General features: G+C 43.3%; 1 protein-coding gene across 2 annotated transcripts in view; it reads right to left on the bottom strand.

The window, feature by feature from the left end:
* asic1b (acid-sensing (proton-gated) ion channel 1b) overlaps positions 1-20,614 on the bottom strand; it is a 143,769-nt gene that overhangs the window by 38,964 nt on the left and 84,191 nt on the right. The window contains exon 1 of one of the 2 annotated variants that reach the window (XM_076741283.1): positions 5,878-6,791. The exons of the other annotated variant lie outside the window; for it this stretch is intronic. Coding sequence (XP_076597398.1) covers positions 5,878-6,549 — 672 coding nt within the window. The 5' untranslated portion in view covers positions 6,550-6,791. Of the gene's footprint in view, positions 1-5,877; positions 6,792-20,614 lie in introns of those variants that run through there. 2 annotated transcript variants of the gene reach the window in all.

Below are 20,614 nucleotides of genomic sequence, written 5' to 3'. Positions count from 1 at the left end.
GGAGCCAAACATTTTATTTCAGCTCTGATAGAAAGTACAAGGGGGACAATCCTGTAGGAAGCCATTAAGGCCCTCTCATCAGCCTAATTAGCTAATAGAAAGTGGCTATTGGCCCTGTATAGGACACTTGTCATATGTCTTATTCATATATAATTGCTCCAACAAGACTGCTGTATCCCTCATTTTCACATCATTAGGCATCGTTTATCTTAGTCGGACAGTGAAGTGAAAGTTCCATCCTTTCAGTGATGCCACTTTAATGATTAATTAGCATTTGTGTTATGAAGTGCTGGCTCATATTGAAGAGAGGCAGCGATGTATTTGTGCAATTTAAATGACCCAGGCCGTGTATCCGGTTGGGCTCGTTTTAACAGGGCGTGAGTACCGCTGCACCTCTTGTCACCTGCCTCCAAAGAAGACTGATGAGCGATTTAATTAAAATGGCTGCATTCGGAAAAACACTGATCCGTCACTTGGATAGAGAGAGAGAAAGAGAGAGAGAGAGAGGGAAAGAGAGAGAGAGAGAGAGACAGGACACAGTGTCAGAGAGTCACAGTGTCTCTTCTACTAGACTGAAGTCCCTCATGTACAGAAAGAGTGTGGGAGCTGAAGATGGAGGGAGAGATGGAGAGAAAGGGGAGAGAGAGAACGAGTGAGGTATGGGTTTCTGCCAAGGCCGTCCACGCTGAACAAACCTCAGCTCATGTTTGATTTGCAATATTTATTTTTTAATCCCCACAACACACAAATAGAGTTTAATCCCTCAGGAAAACAGTTCTTGTGAAAAAAAAAATGCAACCACTGTGTTTCTACTGGCAGCAGCTCTCTGCTTTTGCACCAAGCTTTAACTGGATAGTGGCCGCTGCAGCTCTGATGTTGCACTGTGGTGGGAATCAACGGGTTCTTTAGAGATGGGATTAAGTATATTTTGGAGTGTTTTCTTGTAAACAAAGAGAGAAAAAGAGCAGCATGCAGCATCCCAGTGCCAAAACTCCATGAAAGCCAGTTTAGGTTCTAAGATAATTGTGAAACACTGCCCCCTTGTGATCACTGTTTGATACAAGTGCATGCCAGCACAAGTGGAATTAATGCTGGCAAGCAAAATGAACTGCTGGAAAGCCTTGAAAACAAAGGAGATGATTATCAGAGGTGCTAATTTCACCACTTAGATCATCACACTGTTTAATATGGAGATCAAGAGAAGAGAGGATCTTGTTATGTTGAGTGAATGCAAAATTCCAAAATCCATTTTTTAAGCTCTCATTATAGTGCTCACAATTCTAACAAAAGCAACTGTGATAAGCTGCAGCTATGCATAAAAAGCTAACAATGGCCGAGAAGTTGAGAGAAAGTCACAGACAGCTATCTGAATTTCAGTGTTACCATAAATATTTAATGGCCCTGTGCTGATGCCTCTCAGAGGGGAGGAGGCATTTCAGCAGTGCAAGCTTTTTCAAAGTCAGAGACTGTAATGACCATTTTCTCACCGAGCCTTTGCTTGTGCTTAATCAAACTCATTTCCATATCCTGAAAATTGAAATCCATTTTTTCGGTTCAGTTTGGTCACCCAGGGTCAGGCGCAGCAGGGGAAGAGAAGCGGCTAAAACGTCACATTAGGCAGTGTTTATTGTTCGGCACAGATGTGTGTATATTTCAACAATGCCTCTGTGCCGCTCTGCTAGTATCGCCAGATGGATCTGAACTTCACACCAGCTAATTAAACTGCAAGAGTCAAACATAGATCAAGCTCCAAAGAAAGCATTTGGCTTGTATAATGGAAAATAGTATAAATCACAAAATGACTACATGTTACAAACAGAGGCACCGAGATCAATTTCCATTTGAAGAAGTGACAGTTTAATTAGCCTAATTGCACAAGGTGCAGAGTAACTGTTGCTCCGCGAGTGACAAGAACAAAGTGAGTTCCGAGCACACTCGAGGTTGGCAGCGCTGAATTCGGCTCGTCTTTGTTCTTCGTCGGTGGAACACACATAACGAGATACTGCGCTCTTTTTTTTTTAAAGATAATTCACTAACATCTAATTTATCATGGCATATGCTTGAGGATAATTACATTACACTCTCCCTGATACAATCTCTTCCCGATGGCTGCTTAAAAGAAGTGCTGAACCATAACAAGTATTTACAGCTCAGAGCCAGATGGCGAGGCCAGCTCTGGCATTTCATTTTTCCTTTCTCTGAAAATATTCCCTCGCAGTGTGTCTGCCTGTCCGTCCGTCTGTCTGTCTGTCCGTCTGAGCCCGGGGTAAACAGCCTGATGCTCTTGAGGAGACAGGAGAAGGGCGTAACCAGACCCACTGGCTGATACTGTTGACAATGCTGAGCTTGGGAGAAAGGCGAGCTGTAGCTAATGGGCTAAGGATGGAGCAGGAAGTAAGGATTTGGATCACTGCTCTGAGGGGGGCTCACATTCTGCTCTGGGACAGAATTGCTGCAACCTGAACCATCTATCAGCAGGACGTTAGCCAAGCTTCGCTACTGACCCATCCCTAAGCCGGAGCTTGATGGCAGGGTGTGCACATACACGGTGAAACATACCTCGACATGCACAAACACCAGAGACGGCGGACAAAGAGACAGAGTGGAGGAATGGACAGAAAGCCCCAGAGATTGAGAGAGACAGAAAGCAATCAATCAGACCACCTCCCTTTGCCGCCAATTCGCAATACACTAACAATAGAATCTGCGGGTCATTAGTGGCTCTTTAACAGATATAATAAACAGGCACTAGCAGGAATTCAGTGTTCTCTGCTCTGGGACCAGCTGCCAATTACCACATTACGCCAAATAAATACAGTATTGATCTGAAGTCCAGAAGAAAACAGAAATACATAATGCATGCTGTTAAGTGAGTTCACCTCCTCTGTAGATACAACCAAGCCTTTCCTACACGCCACAAGGGAACGGCTGACCTGTTCGCAGGAATGTCGGTCTGTTTCTTTGCCTGCGTGATACCAATGTCTCATTTGTTCTCTCTTTTACTGTCAGTTCCATTTATTCCTCAGCGTACCTCATTTGTGTCTACTTTAATTCCCGATTCCCCAAACTATCCTTCTACATCTCCCGGGGAAAAGGCTCATTGCTCTTATTTAATCAATAATGGGCACACTGGGGGTGTAAGTATGCTAAGCTAGTTAATAATATATAATTAAATATAATGTAAATATAACAGTGCCTACATTAGCCTACTACAGGTAGAAAAAACATTTCAAAGCATTTAAAGATGGTAACATCAGTTAAAATATCTCAACATGCTATTGCATAATCAGCGTGGACGCTGTTAGCTGCACAAATAAAAAAATACATTTTATACCACCAAACAATACAATCGTCACAGCAATACACCACAAGTAGCCGTGAGATGTGTTCCTTAACTGGCTGGCGATCGAATCTGTTCTTGAACATTTTCAAAGTCACATAAAACACATTCTGTATTTGCTTTGGAAACAGAGCAACAGAACAGTGAGACAGCATTGTTTATAATTGCTGCATGAGCTGAAGGAACAATGCATGGTTATGTCAGTGGGAGGCTGTTCTGCAGAAGGGTTCTTTTTAAATTGACAAGGGCTAATTAGTCCTATTAGACCCGACAAAGAAATAATTACATGTCACTTGTGTTAGTCTGTTCTTTAGCCTTACTGCAGTCACAACTGGTGTACACCTGAAACCTGCAGGCACGCACACACCATTTATTTCACAGTGTTTAACTCCGCTTTCACATCTCTTTACAAACACTGACCCTGTCAGATACTATCAGGTATTAGCAGATATTAAACATATATGAGGCAAATACACCGCCTGGATCTCACTGATAAAAAAAGCAGCCTAGAGCATTAATGAAACAATGTGGTACGAGTGGTGTGAAAGAAACGGAAAAATGTTTCACAACATTAACGACAGTATAACCTATTCTGTAATGATCTCTTCATGACTTCTTGAGGATAATCGGGTTTCTATGGGTACAGTTACCACTTTTTTAAATGCAGAATCTGCCACAGCTTCAACGAGGTGAGCAAGATGATAATGTGATTTAAGGTGTGATTTCATTTAATTCAAAGCAACACATGACACGACATTAGGAATGAGTGCTGAACTGCTCCATTGCAGTGACGTCTGGTCACTGCCTCGCTCACATGCTGATAAAAAGGCAGACTGCACTGCAGTCACAGCAGTTTGTCTTCTAAAAAGCATATCAACAGAGGATGACAGCTGGCCCTATTTCACCTCAAGGACAATGGACATATACCTCTCTTTTTTCATTTGTGATGCTGATTTGCTCCACCAGAGCATTTTTCAATTTTTGCCTGAGTAAGACAGTGAAACCTGACTAAAAATACAGTATGTAGAGTAAGATCTATAGTCTGCTGTCAAAGCAACAGTGCACTCTCTTTTTGTGGTAATAAGTCCTGCTGCCTTTTCGTACCACGTGTCAACATACACAGAGTATGAGAAATCAAGCCAGGAAGACCTCCGTAGAAGGGAGACACTGTTTTTAATCTTCAAAATGTCCTTTTTGTTCTTTTCTGCATCATATTCTTCACAGCGGCAATGATTCCACTTCACTGCAGGATCCTTAATTTCATACTACTTGCACAAACTGCGTAAAAAGACAGACTTCAATTATTTGCCCTTCCACTTGAAGGTGTGTCCTGCTGTGACAGAACATGTTCACAGCTCTTCTTTACATTAAGCCACTCTCACCTCCGTATTTTCCTCGTGCAAGACCTACATTTCACATTGGCCATCACGTTTGTTGAGTTTGTGTTGTGTTGGGGTGTTTTGGTTGACAGGATGCAGAACCTCCCAACCCTTAATGTCAGAGCTGCTTGCGGTGTTAATGAAAAATCTCCCATTACGACAGGCTTTTTGTGTTTAATGTCATGACACTGTTTTAACTCTTCTTTTATTAAAAGACTACTTAATGATTGGGTGATAATTAATAGTTTAGGCAGTACAAATCCATTAACACTGTGATAATAGATTCTAAAAATAAACTGTACATTACAAAAGGCATCATGTTATCTGGCTAGTCCAAATGGGAATAGTATGTCATGTACATGCATTAACAGTCTGTGCGTAACTATCCATAACTGTGCAAAGGTCAAGAAAATCAATAGACCAATGGCTGGGTATTGTCAACACTTCTTGGTAATTCAGTATTCCTCTCATGTGCTGTCTGATGTGCAAACCCAAGGGAAAATGGGGCAGCAGACACGAAACCAAAAATAGAAGAAATTCAGGGAATGTGTGTGGCAAAGGGCTGCCCTTAAGTTTTCTCTAGGCAGCACAAAGATCCTTCAGTGTTTGTCTACTTCAGTAACAATAGCTGGATGCCAAGTATGCCACTTTAAGTAATGGAAGCTGCTTCTATTATGTCTGCTCTTTTTCAAATTTACAGTGGAGTTTCATTAAAGCAGAGCCGCTGACTAACATTTTTATTTGCAGCAACGACTTGGGATTGTAAGTAACTGAATTACCTCACAGCAATAAATAAACTCTTTCTTTTGTATCAGTGGTTTTTCTACAAAGTACCTCAACAGCGAGGAGCTTAGTTTTCAGTGGATGTCTTCTTTACATGACAATGAGCCCAAACAGAAGAAACCCCTTGATGAAATCCGCCAGTCTCCTCTCTACATCCTTTTGAGCCACATTCCAATTTCTAATCCCCATATGCAATATTACTAATCAATCAAAACTATCAAGTCTACCAGACTCAAATAAAATACTTCTTGAATATGTGAAGTGCCAACTTCCACTGATGATTTCCAATTTAGAGTCTGCTGATTCCCAGAAAGATCAAACATTTCAGACTAATTTGAAACGTATTTCTCGCTGTGGGGTCTCAGTGTGACTTACCTCTCTGAAGTTCTCTGGGCCACAGTCTAAGCCTCTGAAGTTACACTCCAGCAGCATTTCCTCAATGCGGTGTCGAGTGCGGTTGTAGAACTCATCCAGGCTGAAGCGAGAGCCTGGCGGGCGGTCCGGCTCTGGGGCGAGCGGAAACCCCGGTGCCATGCCTTCTTCGAAGCCCAGCAGAGGGCCCATGAAAATCAGGTCGCTGTAGCTCATCTGAGACTTCCGAACAAAGTTGTAGTTACATATGGTGACAGCCGGAAACGTCATGTTTTTGGCCATTTTTTCATCCAGCATGGTGATGCGACTATACTGGAGATAATATATGACCCTGTCAGCCACCTGAAACAAGAAAGCGGACAGGGCCATGGTGAAGACCACCGCCCACAAACCCTGGCGAATACCAAACTTCTTCTCTTCCACAAACACATGGTTGGCACCATGGAGCGAGCAACCGCTGAAGAAAGTGGCCAGGTCGTCCACCTCGGTGACGTTGTCCTCCTCGTCATTGTAATCATCCACTTGACTACACCCATCCAAGTAGTCCTGCGAGTCCCCGTCACCATAACTCTTCTTCACCCGCTTGTAGTGGTCGTCAAAACCATCTTTACCATATCCTCTATCAGGCTCGTCGTCGGCAGAAAAGGAGATGGTGCACATGATCCGGACCGGCATGGTGGCAGGATGAAAAAGTCAATAGTGCTTTTAAATAAGATGAGGCCAGAAATCCAGTCCTGAAACAGTCGAAGAGTCCAAAAATCCTGAAGCAATGAAACCATTCAAGACGACAAGTGGTGGTAAACTTGTTAAAATCTGACTACTGACGCCAAACTATTGAAATAATCCCGTAATTCAGCAGCAAAACAATAAGAAATATGTGCCACAAACTATACTGGCCCATCAAGTGATTTGTAAATCAAAATACGAAGCTAATCAAACACATACTGTCCAAAACGAGGTCAAAACATCATCCGAAGCACAAGCTGAAGAGCAAACCACAAACTCTGCTCTCTACTGAGTTGAACTGAGTTGCCTTGCCTGGGTTTGTCCTTTTGTCTCTGGGGCAGATCCATCCTTTCGCAATTTCAAAAGAGAGAAGAAGAAGCAGAAGAAGAAGAAGAAAGGGAGGAGGAGGAGGAGAAGGAGGAGGAGGAGGGGAAAGAAGGTGAGGCCATGAGGAGTACAGGACACAGAATACTCCCGCAGGGCCCAGCCACAGGTCACAGCGCTGGGGCAGAGTTTCACCATTTACAGGAAAAAAAAGAAAAAAACAAAACCCTGAAGCTTGATGCATTGATGCAGTGGAAGAAAGAAAATGAAAAAAAAAAAAAAACACCAAATAGGCTGTTTATTTCTGCTGATTTCACTGTTCGGTGTGACCTCACTCCTGCAAAAAGACAATGATCTCAGCACAGTTGTGTAATCAAATGCAAATAATACTTAGGTGTCAGTGAAATGACTGCAGATGAGCAAATGGAAAGGATTCACAAGCTGGAATATGCAATACAACCTTACGTGCAATGGCTTTATTGCAAGATCTGTGCTCACAATGACTGTTAAAGTACATGGAACAACACCAAATAAGATGTGCACCTTTAGTGGATTCAGACAGAGGAGGTATAAAGTTCCCGCGTGACGTCTTATCAAGAAATAAGCTACAACAGAGAAACCATCAAGGAGAATAGCCAAGGAATTTAATCGACTTTGGTTTGCACATTGTTATTTCAATCTAATGGCTCATTTTACCAACAGATCTCCTTCCAATTACAAACCCTCCACATAGCTGCGAGCAGTTCTGTGGAAAGGAGATTAACTGAAACTGAATATGTACAAGTAGTGGAGAGAAAACATCTTAAATGGATCCTCTCATTATTGAATATGGAGATAAATGCAGATTCCCAGAGGTGGTGTTGGTTGTGATATGAAAAGGAAATGTAAGAGTCTGATCCATCTGTATTGATCCACCTCCATTAGACTGCTGAGATTATTTTCAGTAACATGATGGTGCCAGAAGATGAAATGTTAGATGCATTTAAGGGGATGACAGCACTCTTTACAATAAAACCTACAGCTAATCCTATAAGGAAGGACCACATTAAAACCTGTAAAACCAATAGAAAACACATTAACCAAAGCGATCCATAGTGTTGAGCTCTTACGCTGTAACAACCCGCCAGCGTGTTTTCATCAGGGGGAAATATCAAGTGAGAGGGTGAGAAAGGCAGCAGACTTTGTCAATATGTGTTTAGCAGCAGCTGTGAAGATTATCTGTCACAGAAAAAACTGCTGATGATAACAGAGCAAACAAAAGAGTTGTGGCTTGGCCTTGATCGGGCACAATCTTGGCGATGGAACAGCAACGCCTGATAGCCTCTGGTTCTTGAATATGCATTAGTGATCACTAGATAGCCTCCGGCATCCAGCCTGACCTAACAAGAAGGTCACAGAGCTCCCTCAGCTGCACTCCCTGCCTTCTGAGAGGTATTACTACATGAATATTCACATCTACAACCGTCTTGGATTTGGCAAAAGATGGCAAGTTGTGAAGGAAATTAAACAGTGCGAAGCAGAGGCCTCCGACCTGCTGTAAAAAATTAGATGATTAGGTTCATTTATTTTGTGCCAAAAGATCTTAATTACATTGTCAGTGCAGATGCACGAGGCTGCAATAAATCTGTTTGTTTTGGCATGTTCTTCTCAAAAGACTTCAATCCAAGAGCAAAGACGACTGGACCATTCTTCCCTGTTTATCTCTCCTTTTATGCCTTTTCATCGTCATTCCTTCCCTGACATCTCTCAGTGCTTTCAAGTCATGATCGCTCTGCCTCATTAAGCATACTGATATCCACTAGGGGGCAGCAGCAGCACATCTAATCCTGCAGTCTCTCCTAAGGACTGGAACTGTTGACTGAAAGCATCAAAGTACTTGAAAGGCAACAACATTTTGAGAGAGTGAAGATGCCAACTGTGAACAAAAAAGTACACAACCAATTTCTATATAAATACTGTTCCATGCCTCACATGCCAAACACAGTCATACTGTTTCTTCACAAACATGTTTTTTTTTTTGCCACTAGTAAGCATTAAAATGAAACTTGATAGAGCAGCTTTTTAACAGCAGTGCAAAGGGTGAAAAGCTATAAATTACTGGCAATGAAACAGATATTGATTTTATAGACTCACAAAAGAGCTTTAGGCTTTCAAACCAACAGCAAATTGACATAAAAACCCACACATTTCATCATTACACCCTGTGAATTAGAAATGTGAATTCACTCCCATGAAATTACTTGAATGAATTAAATAGCTCTAACACTTCTCAGTAAAATCATCCTAAAAGAGGTCCCCTGGTGGCCCAGGGGCTTAAGGCGCCGACCATTAACCGGTCTCAGATTCAAATCCAGCTGCGGACCTTTGTTACATGTTGTTTCCTGTTTCCATTTCCCATCATCCTAAAAAAGGCCTAATACACTCTGTGCTGGTGCTTTAACCTTTCAGGAAAAATCCCTTGTGTTTCCTCACTGAGACCTGAACTCACTGAGAAAACAGGAAACAAAACAGTGTTTTGGGGTTCTGTTTTCACATCAGGTCAAAGGGTGGCAGTGTTGTGATGTGAGTGTCCACAGTCACAGCTACAGTGGAGCCCTGGGGCTGGGATTTCAACAAGGCCATGCGTTTTACCATGGTCAGAGCGAGAAGAGCGCAGGGCAGATGAGAGAAGAGGTTTAACGCTCCCTTTCAAGTCCCTCTCACCAGCTCACAACTAGGATCGACCTGGCGTTGCCATGGATACATCCTGGCCGTCAGCAAGAGAGGATGCACAAAGCCCATTACTCAGAACACGCATATAGTCACACATGCACACACGGACACACACAAACACCCAGAAACAGAAGAAAACATGGACACATGATGTGTGCAGCCCCGAAACACACAAACACACACACACACACACACACACACACACACACACACACACACACACACGGACTGAACGGACACCGGAGGCCTTCGTGTAATTTATGCATACCTCATAAATTTGATTTGAGTCAGGATTTGAAGTGAGGACAGGAGGAGAGTCGAGATGACAAAATAAAGATATCACAAAAAAGAGCTGACACACAATGATATTACTTGCCGAGAGGCAGTGTTTAATCAATAGTCTAGCGTTCATATTCTTAGGTTGTTGTGGGATTCGACGGGCTCGGCCTGCACAGGAAGAAGCAAAGAGCAAGTAAACAAGCAGCGAGCTCAGTCCACTCCCAGAAGATGCTGTGGACGAATGAAGCAGAGGCCAAAGGCAATGATGCCGTTCTCCAAAACACAATATTCTGTCCTCACCTTTCAACAGGGGCCACAGCTCTCTGATACGCACCGTGTTACACCCTCCCTCCCTGCTGTGAGGAAATAATATGGAGAGAACAATGACCTATTTTTTTAAGTGAGTTGGCCACACAACGCATTTCTCAGTCAAAGCAGAGCACTGGTGCCTCACAACCTCATGACCTCATGCCACATGAGTCTCCGAAGGTCTGCTTTTGATGCTGGTAGACCCACATCTGGCTACAACATATCTATAAAAGAAAAGTCCATAGGCTGACACAAAGAGTTTAAAGGAGATATTTGAGCCCGGTATCAGGTTTTGCTGCTTCCCGTTGGCTAAAAAGCTTCAGTCTGCCTGCAGGAAAAGCTTAATCACTTAGAAGAATTTCATATCTCTTGCAAACAGTAGGGAGAGTGACGAGTTCAAGAGAGACTGGTGTCAAATGACATTTTGAAATGAGCGAATAAAAAGTCAACACTATTCTGAAAAGGACGCCAATTTCAACACCTTTTTCCATTCCTCTTTTTAATCATTAATCCAGGGTACTGGGTAACATTTCTCAGGCCTGTTTGTGTTGGCTCCGCTCCATGTGTCTCACATAAATGTTTCGTGTCACGCAGTCCTTTCAAGCTTCAGCTTTTTCGACGCAGTGGGTGAAAAAATATAAAATGCAGGAAACGCTGGTGGGATGCAGCTATGGTGGGCAAAATAAAAGTCAAAATAAACACACTAAAAGCATGACGTGACAGGTTTAAAGCAGAGCTCCCCGTCTTATCCAGAGATATACGAGGAAAGCAAGTGGCACCAGACCACCTCCCATAAACCTGACCTTGTCTAATAGCAGATGCAGGGAAAATGACAAAATGACAGACTCACTGCAGTAAATTCGCAGTCATGTGTGTCGCGTGTGTCCGTGCCAGTACGCCTTCATCAGACAATGGGGAAGTGCTGCTTTTCAGTCAGCTGTGCGATCTGAACACTTCTAATACTGAAGACAAATCTCAGCCTCACATAACCATCCGGCATTTGAAAGTCAGTTTAGCATCAATAAATTACCGCGCTGCACAGTTTCCTGCTACCTCTGAGCTCCACAACCTCATCCACGTCCTCATCCAATCACAGCGTGCCACGATCACCTCCAGCCACTCATCCGCAAGCTGTCAAACTATAAATACTTTCTCTCTTTCTGCTGTCATTCAGCTGTTCATCAGCACCATTATGCACGTGTGATCCACCTCCACCCCTTCACCACCTCCACTGGGGATGCCTGTCCATCTTCAAGCAAACCCTCCAATCAGATGTTTGCCTTTCATGAAGTCCTTCCAATTTCCAGCTCCGTCCTCTTCACCACTACCAGTGTTTAGGTGCAGGGGGAAGTTTCTTATATATTGGAGGCAACTAATTCATGGTATCACTTCCCATGGTAATCTACTTCCTATTTCTCATTCTTTCTGTTCTTCCTAGAAGTCTCTCCTGATTGCACTGCTGAATTGCTTCACACAACAAGCTGTTGGAGTACGTATTCATAGCTGTTTCCAACGGCTACACTCGAAGTGGAGTGAAAAGCTGGTCATCAAAGAGAGGACGGAGGCGCAAAATGGTCTAAATATGGGGATAAGAGCACAGCACATCTGACCAATCACGACAATCATCTGGAAGAAATTACTTAAACTACTTAATGGTTAATTGATTAACAAAATGATCTGTTTTTTAAGCTCTACCCTCTTCTTTGTCATAAAACACCTAACCCCTAACCCTAACCCTAACCCTAACCTCAGCCACTAGGTTAACATAAGAACTAATGCTCACTCAGTCCTTGGTGGCTCAGTCATTTATGTTGTACGTCGTGAAACTGCAAAACCCTATTTTATTCCCATTGTCCGCCAATTTGTTCACTTCCTCTTCACTTTAAACTGTTATCTAAAAAAAAGGCAAAATAAACAGAAATAATATTGGGAACAAAAAAACCAACTCATTAGTGAGAATTACTCATTGTCTGACATTGGCCAGAGCATGATGTCAAGCAGAATGTGGCTGGTTCATGTACAGTCGAAAAGCCAACAGCCGTGGGGTTGAAACGACTCCCTGCAGCAGCTGGTTCGTGTCAGTGCCTGTTTAACACTGCAGAGCAGATCTCGCTTTCGACACACTGACACTGCCAGCAGAAGCCTTCAGAGAAAGATCTCTTCCACAGCGGAGTGCTCCTTTTGACTCCTGGTTGCTGCCCACCTTCACCCACTGCAGTGCTTTGGCCTGAGCACTGGCAATGCAGCAATGAGGCCAATAGCAGACAACACAGCAAAACAAAGGATGCTGCTCGGTGTACAGTAGGACGGCTCTTAGAGGGATAATAACATTTCCTCATTAAAATGCCTAAAAAGGATTGGACCTATGTTATATATTTGGTTGATTTGTGTACTTACGTTATCCCAAATGTTTCTAGCATTGATCCCATGTCGCTTCATGACGTCGTTAAACTCCATTTTTTGTTATCACTTTGACTGAGAGAAGAAGAAATTCCATACTGTGTTTAAGAGGGATTTCATTATGGTGCAGACTGAAGTCGAAGAGTGAGGAAAAGGAAGCGAATCGAGTGGTGTTGATATTTATGACATGAAAACTGAAATTTGCACTTTGTGGTGACTGGCATGTAATGATGAAATGCAGCTGGCGGCAGTCAGGCCACCAAGTGCTTTTAGTGTAAAAAAAAAACATGACTAGACCAGACACAGAGATAGAGACAGAGCGTTGTTGTGAAGGTCAGCACAATTAGCACTGCATTAACTTGGAGATGGACGCCAGATGGGATTTATAGTAGAAGACAGTTGAAATCAATGTAGATATCACATGTCTCCTTCTATAATCAATGGATTCCATGGAAACACCAGGCTGTTCAGATCAGAGTCGGGAACATCACAGCCCCTTCATCTCTCTGTCTCTGACTGACATGTCAGATATGAACAGAGCGGGGTCAGAGGGCAACAACAGCTGCCCTATGATTGGCTCTCTGTGCTGCTGCATCACACAGTGGCACCGTCTCCCCACAGTATGTGATTATCACTCAGTCCAGCCCATTACCTCCACAGCGAGGCCCCCTTCATCTCCTGTCTTCCTTTTCGCCTGTTTCAAATCAGCCTTTACTTGTTCTTTCCCTGTTTGATTCACTCTGTCTTTATCTCTTACAAGTTCTCTTCATACCTTTCCCTCTATTACTAAAATGAGCACCAGTGGGGCATCAGGCTGCCTTTTAACACAAGAGCCGAGAGGGACACAGTTATCGAGCTGAATGGTTTAAATATGTCACTCGGTGGCATTTTCATAAAGCCAATTCATAAGGGCAGGCCTGGAGCCGCGCAGCTTGGGGATCTCGACACTAATATCAGCGATTACTGACTCTGCTTTCAGGACCTCCATCTGCATCATTTCCTACATACCAATAAACACGATGCAAACTCCCTCGACATGCATGAATATATTCGGTTTGAACCATACAAATAGACAATTAAGCTTATTTTTGCAGGTTTTAACAATCATCTGTCATTTGTATGGATGCATGGACGAGTTAAAGCAGTGTTTTTGTTCAGTCATAATGCGTTCATGCCTGCGTCTTGTCATTATTTCTCTCTGACACCAATGTAAATAACATGCAGCAATTATGTGACAATCCTGACATTTGCTGTGTTGCTCCTTTTGCCAGATAGGCCATATCACATTTTTCTGTACTTTGTTCAAAGTCTGTCAAATTGATGTTATGTATTTCGGCAAGAAACTCTGGTCTCAGAGTATCATTTTCATTATGGTTGCTGAACAAACATCATTAATTTTGCACTGTTCTAAAATAGGACTCAAGTTGCTCGAAACTCAGCGTGGATTGTACTCAACCTCTTTCTCGTCACACAGCGTGAGCACTCGGATTTAAGGGAAGTGGTACTGATTAAAACTCTCAAAAAATAGGAAGGAGTTGGCATGTTTTCTCTTCAAAATTGAAATTGCAAGCTTCATCCAGATATGTAAGTAGGGAAAACTGCAGGCTTACCTTTGTTACATGTAGATTTACAGTTTTACATCTGAGCAAAATCCACTAAGTATGCACATCAAGGAATGTGTGCTAACACTAGCTAGCACACATTAGGCTCATGTCAAAAACGCAAATAGCAGGAGCAGATTAACTGGTGACTTTTTGGGCTTTATTTGCTGAAACTGAGCATTAAACTAAATGTGCTCTATTTAGTTGGAGCATCTAGTGGTGACAGTCCATGATAGTTTTCTATCTGAGTCAGATAACAATAATCGCCTTGCAGGTGGTGCAGGTCTTCTAATTAATATTATTCTCACTCAAATGTCTTGCACACAAAGTCCTAACAAATGTGAAGTTTCAGTCATGATTGCATTTTACGAGTAAAAAAAAAAATATTGTTCATTGTCCCGAAGCTTGAAAACAAAATAAAATAAGCAATGCTATAATGCAGCTGTTAAAACGATGATGACGCCGTGATGAGTCAGAACTTGGCAGTCGCTAACTCACACCGGCACTCAGTCTAATCAGTTATGAGCTGCAACACACATCGCTGCTGCACCCGAGGCCAGAGGGCTAACAAAGCAGGACACGGGGAGTTGTATGCACATGCGTCAAGGCACAGTTGGAAGCAAGCACCTGCTTTTTGTAACAGCTCAGTTAGTGTTGATCTGTTTTTATTGTCCCCTGTCCTTCAGTGTGCAGATGAGAGCTTAAACACATGCCCACATATGCCGCTCACACATGCAGCGCTGTTGGCAACTACTCTATCACTGCCAACGTGCGGGAGCCTTTCAGGTGGCAAACAAACATTCTCTCTTAACCCACCGCCATTCCTCGACAGATAATGGACCCTCGACCCAGGGCAGATTCACCGGTCTCCTCACAGCCAATCAGGCATGAATGTCCGAGAAAAAGCACCCGGTTCATGCCTGCTCCCACTTCAGTATTCAGCGGTGCTTCATCCAAGAACCCTTTTGAGAGCAGGGGGAGGGAAGGGAAAGGACAGCGGTATAGAAAAAGGAATAACTAGAGGGAGCAAAAATGGTGGTGGTGGTGGTGGTGGTGGGGGGGGGGGGATGCCTGGGCTCGGATCTATTTGTCATGTCAGATAATATGACAAACACTCAGAGGGGGAGTTTATAACTAGATTACTGAGAGTACCTCGATTTATTTGCAGGACTAAGCGAGCCAACACTTAAGGGGGCCTGACGCGCTCATCACTTTTTAACGCAAGATTAGTTTTCATTCATTTGCTAAGCAGATTACATTGTTTCTTTGAGTAAAACTAAAAAGCTGTCAGAGACGCGGATAGTGTGGCTAATTAGGAGCCAGGTTTGTTGATCTCTCCTGTTTCACAGGGGGCTGCTTTAATAGCCTTCATCCTTGTATAATGCATGCTTTCAGTCCTCTGGCTATCCATCCATCTATCCATCCATCCATCCATATATTGGCGTGATCACTGATCAGTCTGCTGCATTTTCTAGACTTGCATTATAGCTTTTACTGTGGTTAATACATGCAGCCAGGACTAAAATTCCCACCTAAGACAAATCAATTTCCACGCCACAGAGGAGCAGGTGGGTGGAAGGTTTAAGTCACACCTCAGTCAGCAAAACCTCTGTGTCCAATAACTTCATAATGAGTCTGTCCCCGTGTGACTGTTTGTTCCTTTAAATGTGACAAACGGGCCCAGCTGGGACACAAAACAGCACTGTAAAAAAAGAACTGTGGCTGCAGAATCCCAGGACAGAGATTTTTGTTCTTTTCTTTTCTACATGCACACCCACTGTGGACTTAAAAGGAAATGACGAGTAATCCGAGTTGAGGTCAAGAAACTGAGGCCACATTCAAAGCTTGTTATTGCTGCGATGCCGTATCCAACCTGTGAGGAAAAACGTTTCTTTCATGGAGCTCCAGAGGATGTCTTGAGAATGAGCGTGATGTTTAATACTTTACACATACCTCCTCAGCCTCTAATGAGTTGTAGATGCTAAAAAGATTAGAGAGCCATCAACTAGTGAAGATTAGGGTCCGGACAGGCCTTGACAGGGGGGCTCACTATATGAGATTTACCATTTCCTCATCCCAAATAAGGGCCTGGACGCTGATGAGAAGGGGGCAAAATCAATACGCCCTCCTCGTTCCCAGGCTCAGTTGGAGCATGAGGCACTAAAAGAGGGTCAATGATTTAGCGCATCTCTCACTGACAGAAATTAATAAACATGAGAGTGCCGGGTTGTGCTGTGGCGTGTGCGCCGTTCACAACAGAGAGGTGAGAGTGATGGGGGAAGTTAATTCAGCCTGCTACGATGGAAGGTCACATCTATTTCGCTTTGGCAGAGTTCGCAGTTCTGCCTCTCTTCTCTTTTGGTTATCTTACCATATCACTCCGCACCGTTCCAGGCTGTAAGTACCATTATTAATTTGGGTGAAGACGTTTCTTTTCCGCTGCATTTTTCGCATCAAGTATGCGGCTGTAATTCAAATCTATCCAAAGATTCAACTTTCCGCTTCACAGTTGTAGACTCACTGACTTGCAGCCTCTTGAGGCGCAGACGCAGATGAAGAAAAATAATATGTTGGGATTTACATTGGAGGGAGGAAATACAATCAAATCTGTGTGTTAGAAATAGCAGCACTTGCAGAGTAAACCCACATGGCGTCTACATCAACAAGAGGCAGTCATTAAACTATGTCCCGAGGAGGTGCAGTGACAGCTTCAAGTAGTTTGGTATTATACCACCATGCCCAATTTACAAGCCAGATGATATTTGCATCAGAAGCAGAGAAATTCCTCGGTGAAAACACAGCTTAGGGAAGAAGAGCATCTTCTGTTATCTGACTGATAAGGACGGCGCTACTCGCATCTTCGTTATTTTTTTTTTTTTGCTAGTTTTTCTTCCGCCTCTAGAGTAAGCTCCTTATACAGTATGTTTTTCTCCCACTGAATAATGGATCTGAGAGCCTAAAATTGGCCATATGCCTACACTTTATTTCACTGATTTCACTGATTCAGGGCTTATGTAGCTTTGCGTGAACCCTACCGAAGTCTGCATTAATAAAACTGTTTGCTGCTATTTACAAACAGCATGTTTCTTATGTAAGGAAATGAACTGATTGCCCTCCTCTTTTTCAAGTAACTTACAGACACGTCATTTCTGGGAGTGAAATCCTGCCTGTAAGGGATGGTGCCTCAGTCTTCTTTGATAAATGCTGTAGGCAGCTACCTGGCTGGATGATTTAAATTCAAAGAGAAAAAAGGCCGTACTGTACAGGGAGTCTCGGTTCATTAGGACTCTGTGCTGAGAGAGCTGGATATTATAGAGAGAAACTAGCTGCAGCGGGATGAAATATAGAGTCACCCAAATGAAAACCCTAGCATGTTTTCCATCAGGCAGCGTAAAGCTGGTGCTAACCAGGAACTTTCAAGTGAACGAGTCTGGGAAGCTACTTTGATGTAGTTGACAAGGAGCCAGTAATGAGGAGGTTGACTTTGCTCGCACTGGAGCCTCCCTCCCTAAACCTCTTCTCTTTCAGCCAAATGAGCGCAAGTCAGTATGCTGATACCTCGCGTCTGTCCATTTGTTGATATTGCTCGTCTCCCCTGCAGAAGACCAATTTGGGGGGGTGGGGGGCACATTAGCTGCCTGCTAATGCTGAATCCCTTCGTAAGCTTGATGCCGCAAAGTAAATACGACATGGTCTAAGCTAACACATAAAACCCACCAAATTACTGTACTTGACCCAGCTCTTGAGCCAGGCACTTAACCCTGAGCTGCTCCGGCTGAGCTGTTCACAGGCAGATTGCATTCCTGTCTTTATGTATCAGCGTTGCCATGACAGTATGTAGCTCTCGCATCGTTCACCGTTTTGGCACCCATGGCAGCTCGACTGAGTCAGCTTCAGCAGCGAAAACAATGAGAGACAGCAACGTGGAAAAGCAGCACATTTGATTTTAGTTGAGACACCTCAGATCAAAACTGGGAATAACATGCACTGTAGCTGAGATGTGTTGGAAACAAGTGGGAGAGGCACAAAGTGTAAGAAAACAGATTGTGATGTTTCTCAAACAGCTGCTCTCTGCTTATTTTTTTGACTTTGCTGTCAGTTTATATGGTATCAGATATGGGTCACATCCTGGAATAGATACAATCAGAAACCCCTCCACCGAAAAAAAAAACAGGGAACATGAGCTGCAATTCAGAATAGAGCATGAAAGACTACAGTGTGGCTACAGCCTGCTGTTAGCTTGCATTGCATTTGCGTCAGTAAATACTGTAAGCAATGTTCAACAGCAGCCAGTTGGTAATACTTATCAGCTGAAAAAGACAATTTTATGGCTAATGACAGCAAATTGCACCACTACTCTTAGATGAAAAGGGGTATGAGGGCCTTTGGTCTTTGCTGGTTAATAGTGGTTTTGACAAAAATCATACAAAACAGCAGACACCTGAAAAACAAAACTTCTTTTTTGCTTGCCTAATAGTGGTGCCGTGAGAGGGAGCGAAGGACCGTGATTAAACAGGGATAAAGTAATTGATATTCCTCGCAGGACCCCAGGGCTCTGCCAAAAGAGAGATGGGGGAAGACGGAGAAGAGGGGAAAAACGGAAATGTATTACTCAACGTCAGTAATGACCATAAACATATAAATCACAGGGCACTGAGGCTGTTACTGGGAAAATGAATCAGGCACTGCTATGAGGGGGAAGGTTGAAGGGAGCACATGAGGGATGAAGGAAGGGATGGAGGAGCGGAAGAAGGGAGGAAATAAGGGGAAGCTTGCAGGCTCAAACAACACTGCACTGCAGGGTGTCTACTGGTGTTATATCACCACTCACTTAAAATTACTGACACGTCTCGGCAGAGGATTTCTTTTGATAACCGATGCTTGATGCATGATATATTAAAGACTGACTTAATTTTTCCTTAGACATGCTACAATAAAAGCCTATACTCATCTTTTTTATTACCCCATGATGGTGCCACTGCAGCTCACATCGATAGAAGTCAAACCATTTGAGGCTCCTGTGACTAACCTTGTATGTCATTATCAAATAGGAACAAGCAGCTGGACAATTTGCCCCACAGATGCCAATGGAGCCAATCAGCTGACCAGCAGCAAATCAATCATGATTACCTAGCTTAAAAAAAAGATCAATGGAGTTAATGACCAGTGTGACTTTGTCTCGATCCACATGAGAAAACAAGGACACGTGCATGGGGGGCACCACTCTTACACGGCACCTCTGGTGTCCTGCCAGAGTTCATGTCTACAACCTAGCCGAAAGGCAAAGAGCTTGATAAAGCAGCAATGATTATTTTAATTGTTGAACAGTCTGGCTAGGATTTTATTGATTAGGGTCATTGAAATATCAGAAAATGATTATTTTAAGGGTTCATTGATCTATTAAGAGTTGTTTTTTCTTCCTAATTCTCATCCTCATCAGGCTGTGCCTTTTATCTGATGGTGACATCATGCAGGCAACATCATAGCTGAAGATTTTAGCTCTTTGAGGAAGAATCTGGTTGGTCCCTCTTCAGTTGTAGGTAATGGTGGCAAGCTTAGTTCTGATTTGTTACACAGTAGATAGTGAAAATCTCCACCTTTCACACAGTGTTTTAGAGTTTATTATTCATTTAGCAGTGGTTCATTTTACAAAACGTATCCAATCTGTTTGAAATGTGTCTAATCAATTTTAAAGTTCTCAGGAGGGTCGGAGCATCTGCCGAGATGATCTGCAAATGCTACAGAAAATGGCAGCAGCATAAGAGAAATTAGAAACCAGCAGACCCCAAGACATTAACCACCGGCTGATCTGTGGGAGAGCGATGAAACAGCTCTGGCAGCCTCACAGCTTACTGAACGCGACTGAGCAGAGACACCAGCTCATGATATGGACTGTATGTTACTACAAGCAGCAAATATGTTGCTGTGTGAAGGGACACAGTGATCGCTGGTATCTCAGTGGAGAGTGCACCCTCAGGGAAGAGCTGCCATTGTCCAAAAGTGCCTACAGCGGCACTGAAAAGTCTGCTTCCGGCTTGAAGGACCCGTTTGAGAGCCGATGTGACAAGTGGCCAACAAACAGATTTGTGGAAGCAGCAGGTTTTTTGCAGCAGTGTTACAGGGAGAAAACAAAACACTGGGCAGCTTGAACAGACATAGAGCACCCTACTGAGAAGGCTGCGTCAGATATACTGTGTGCTGCAGTGGGTATTGACTGTCGTATGTGAAGGTAGCTTTGTATTTTGAAAGACTGCTCACAGACATCCCTCCATTTATCTAAAGCCTGCTGTACTACATATTTCCAAGGCTGGGGTGATGCTACATGTAGCCACGCCACCAGATAAACTACATTTAACAGAAGCAGCCTGCAAGCGGACCCTTTTTTAAAA

The sequence above is a fragment of the Chaetodon auriga genome, chromosome 2 (assembly GCF_051107435.1).
Source record: "Chaetodon auriga isolate fChaAug3 chromosome 2, fChaAug3.hap1, whole genome shotgun sequence".
NCBI classification, from domain to species: domain Eukaryota; kingdom Metazoa; phylum Chordata; class Actinopteri; order Chaetodontiformes; family Chaetodontidae; genus Chaetodon; species Chaetodon auriga.
The sequence above is the reverse complement of the archived record's forward strand: the minus strand, read 5'-3'. Positions and strand labels throughout refer to the sequence as shown.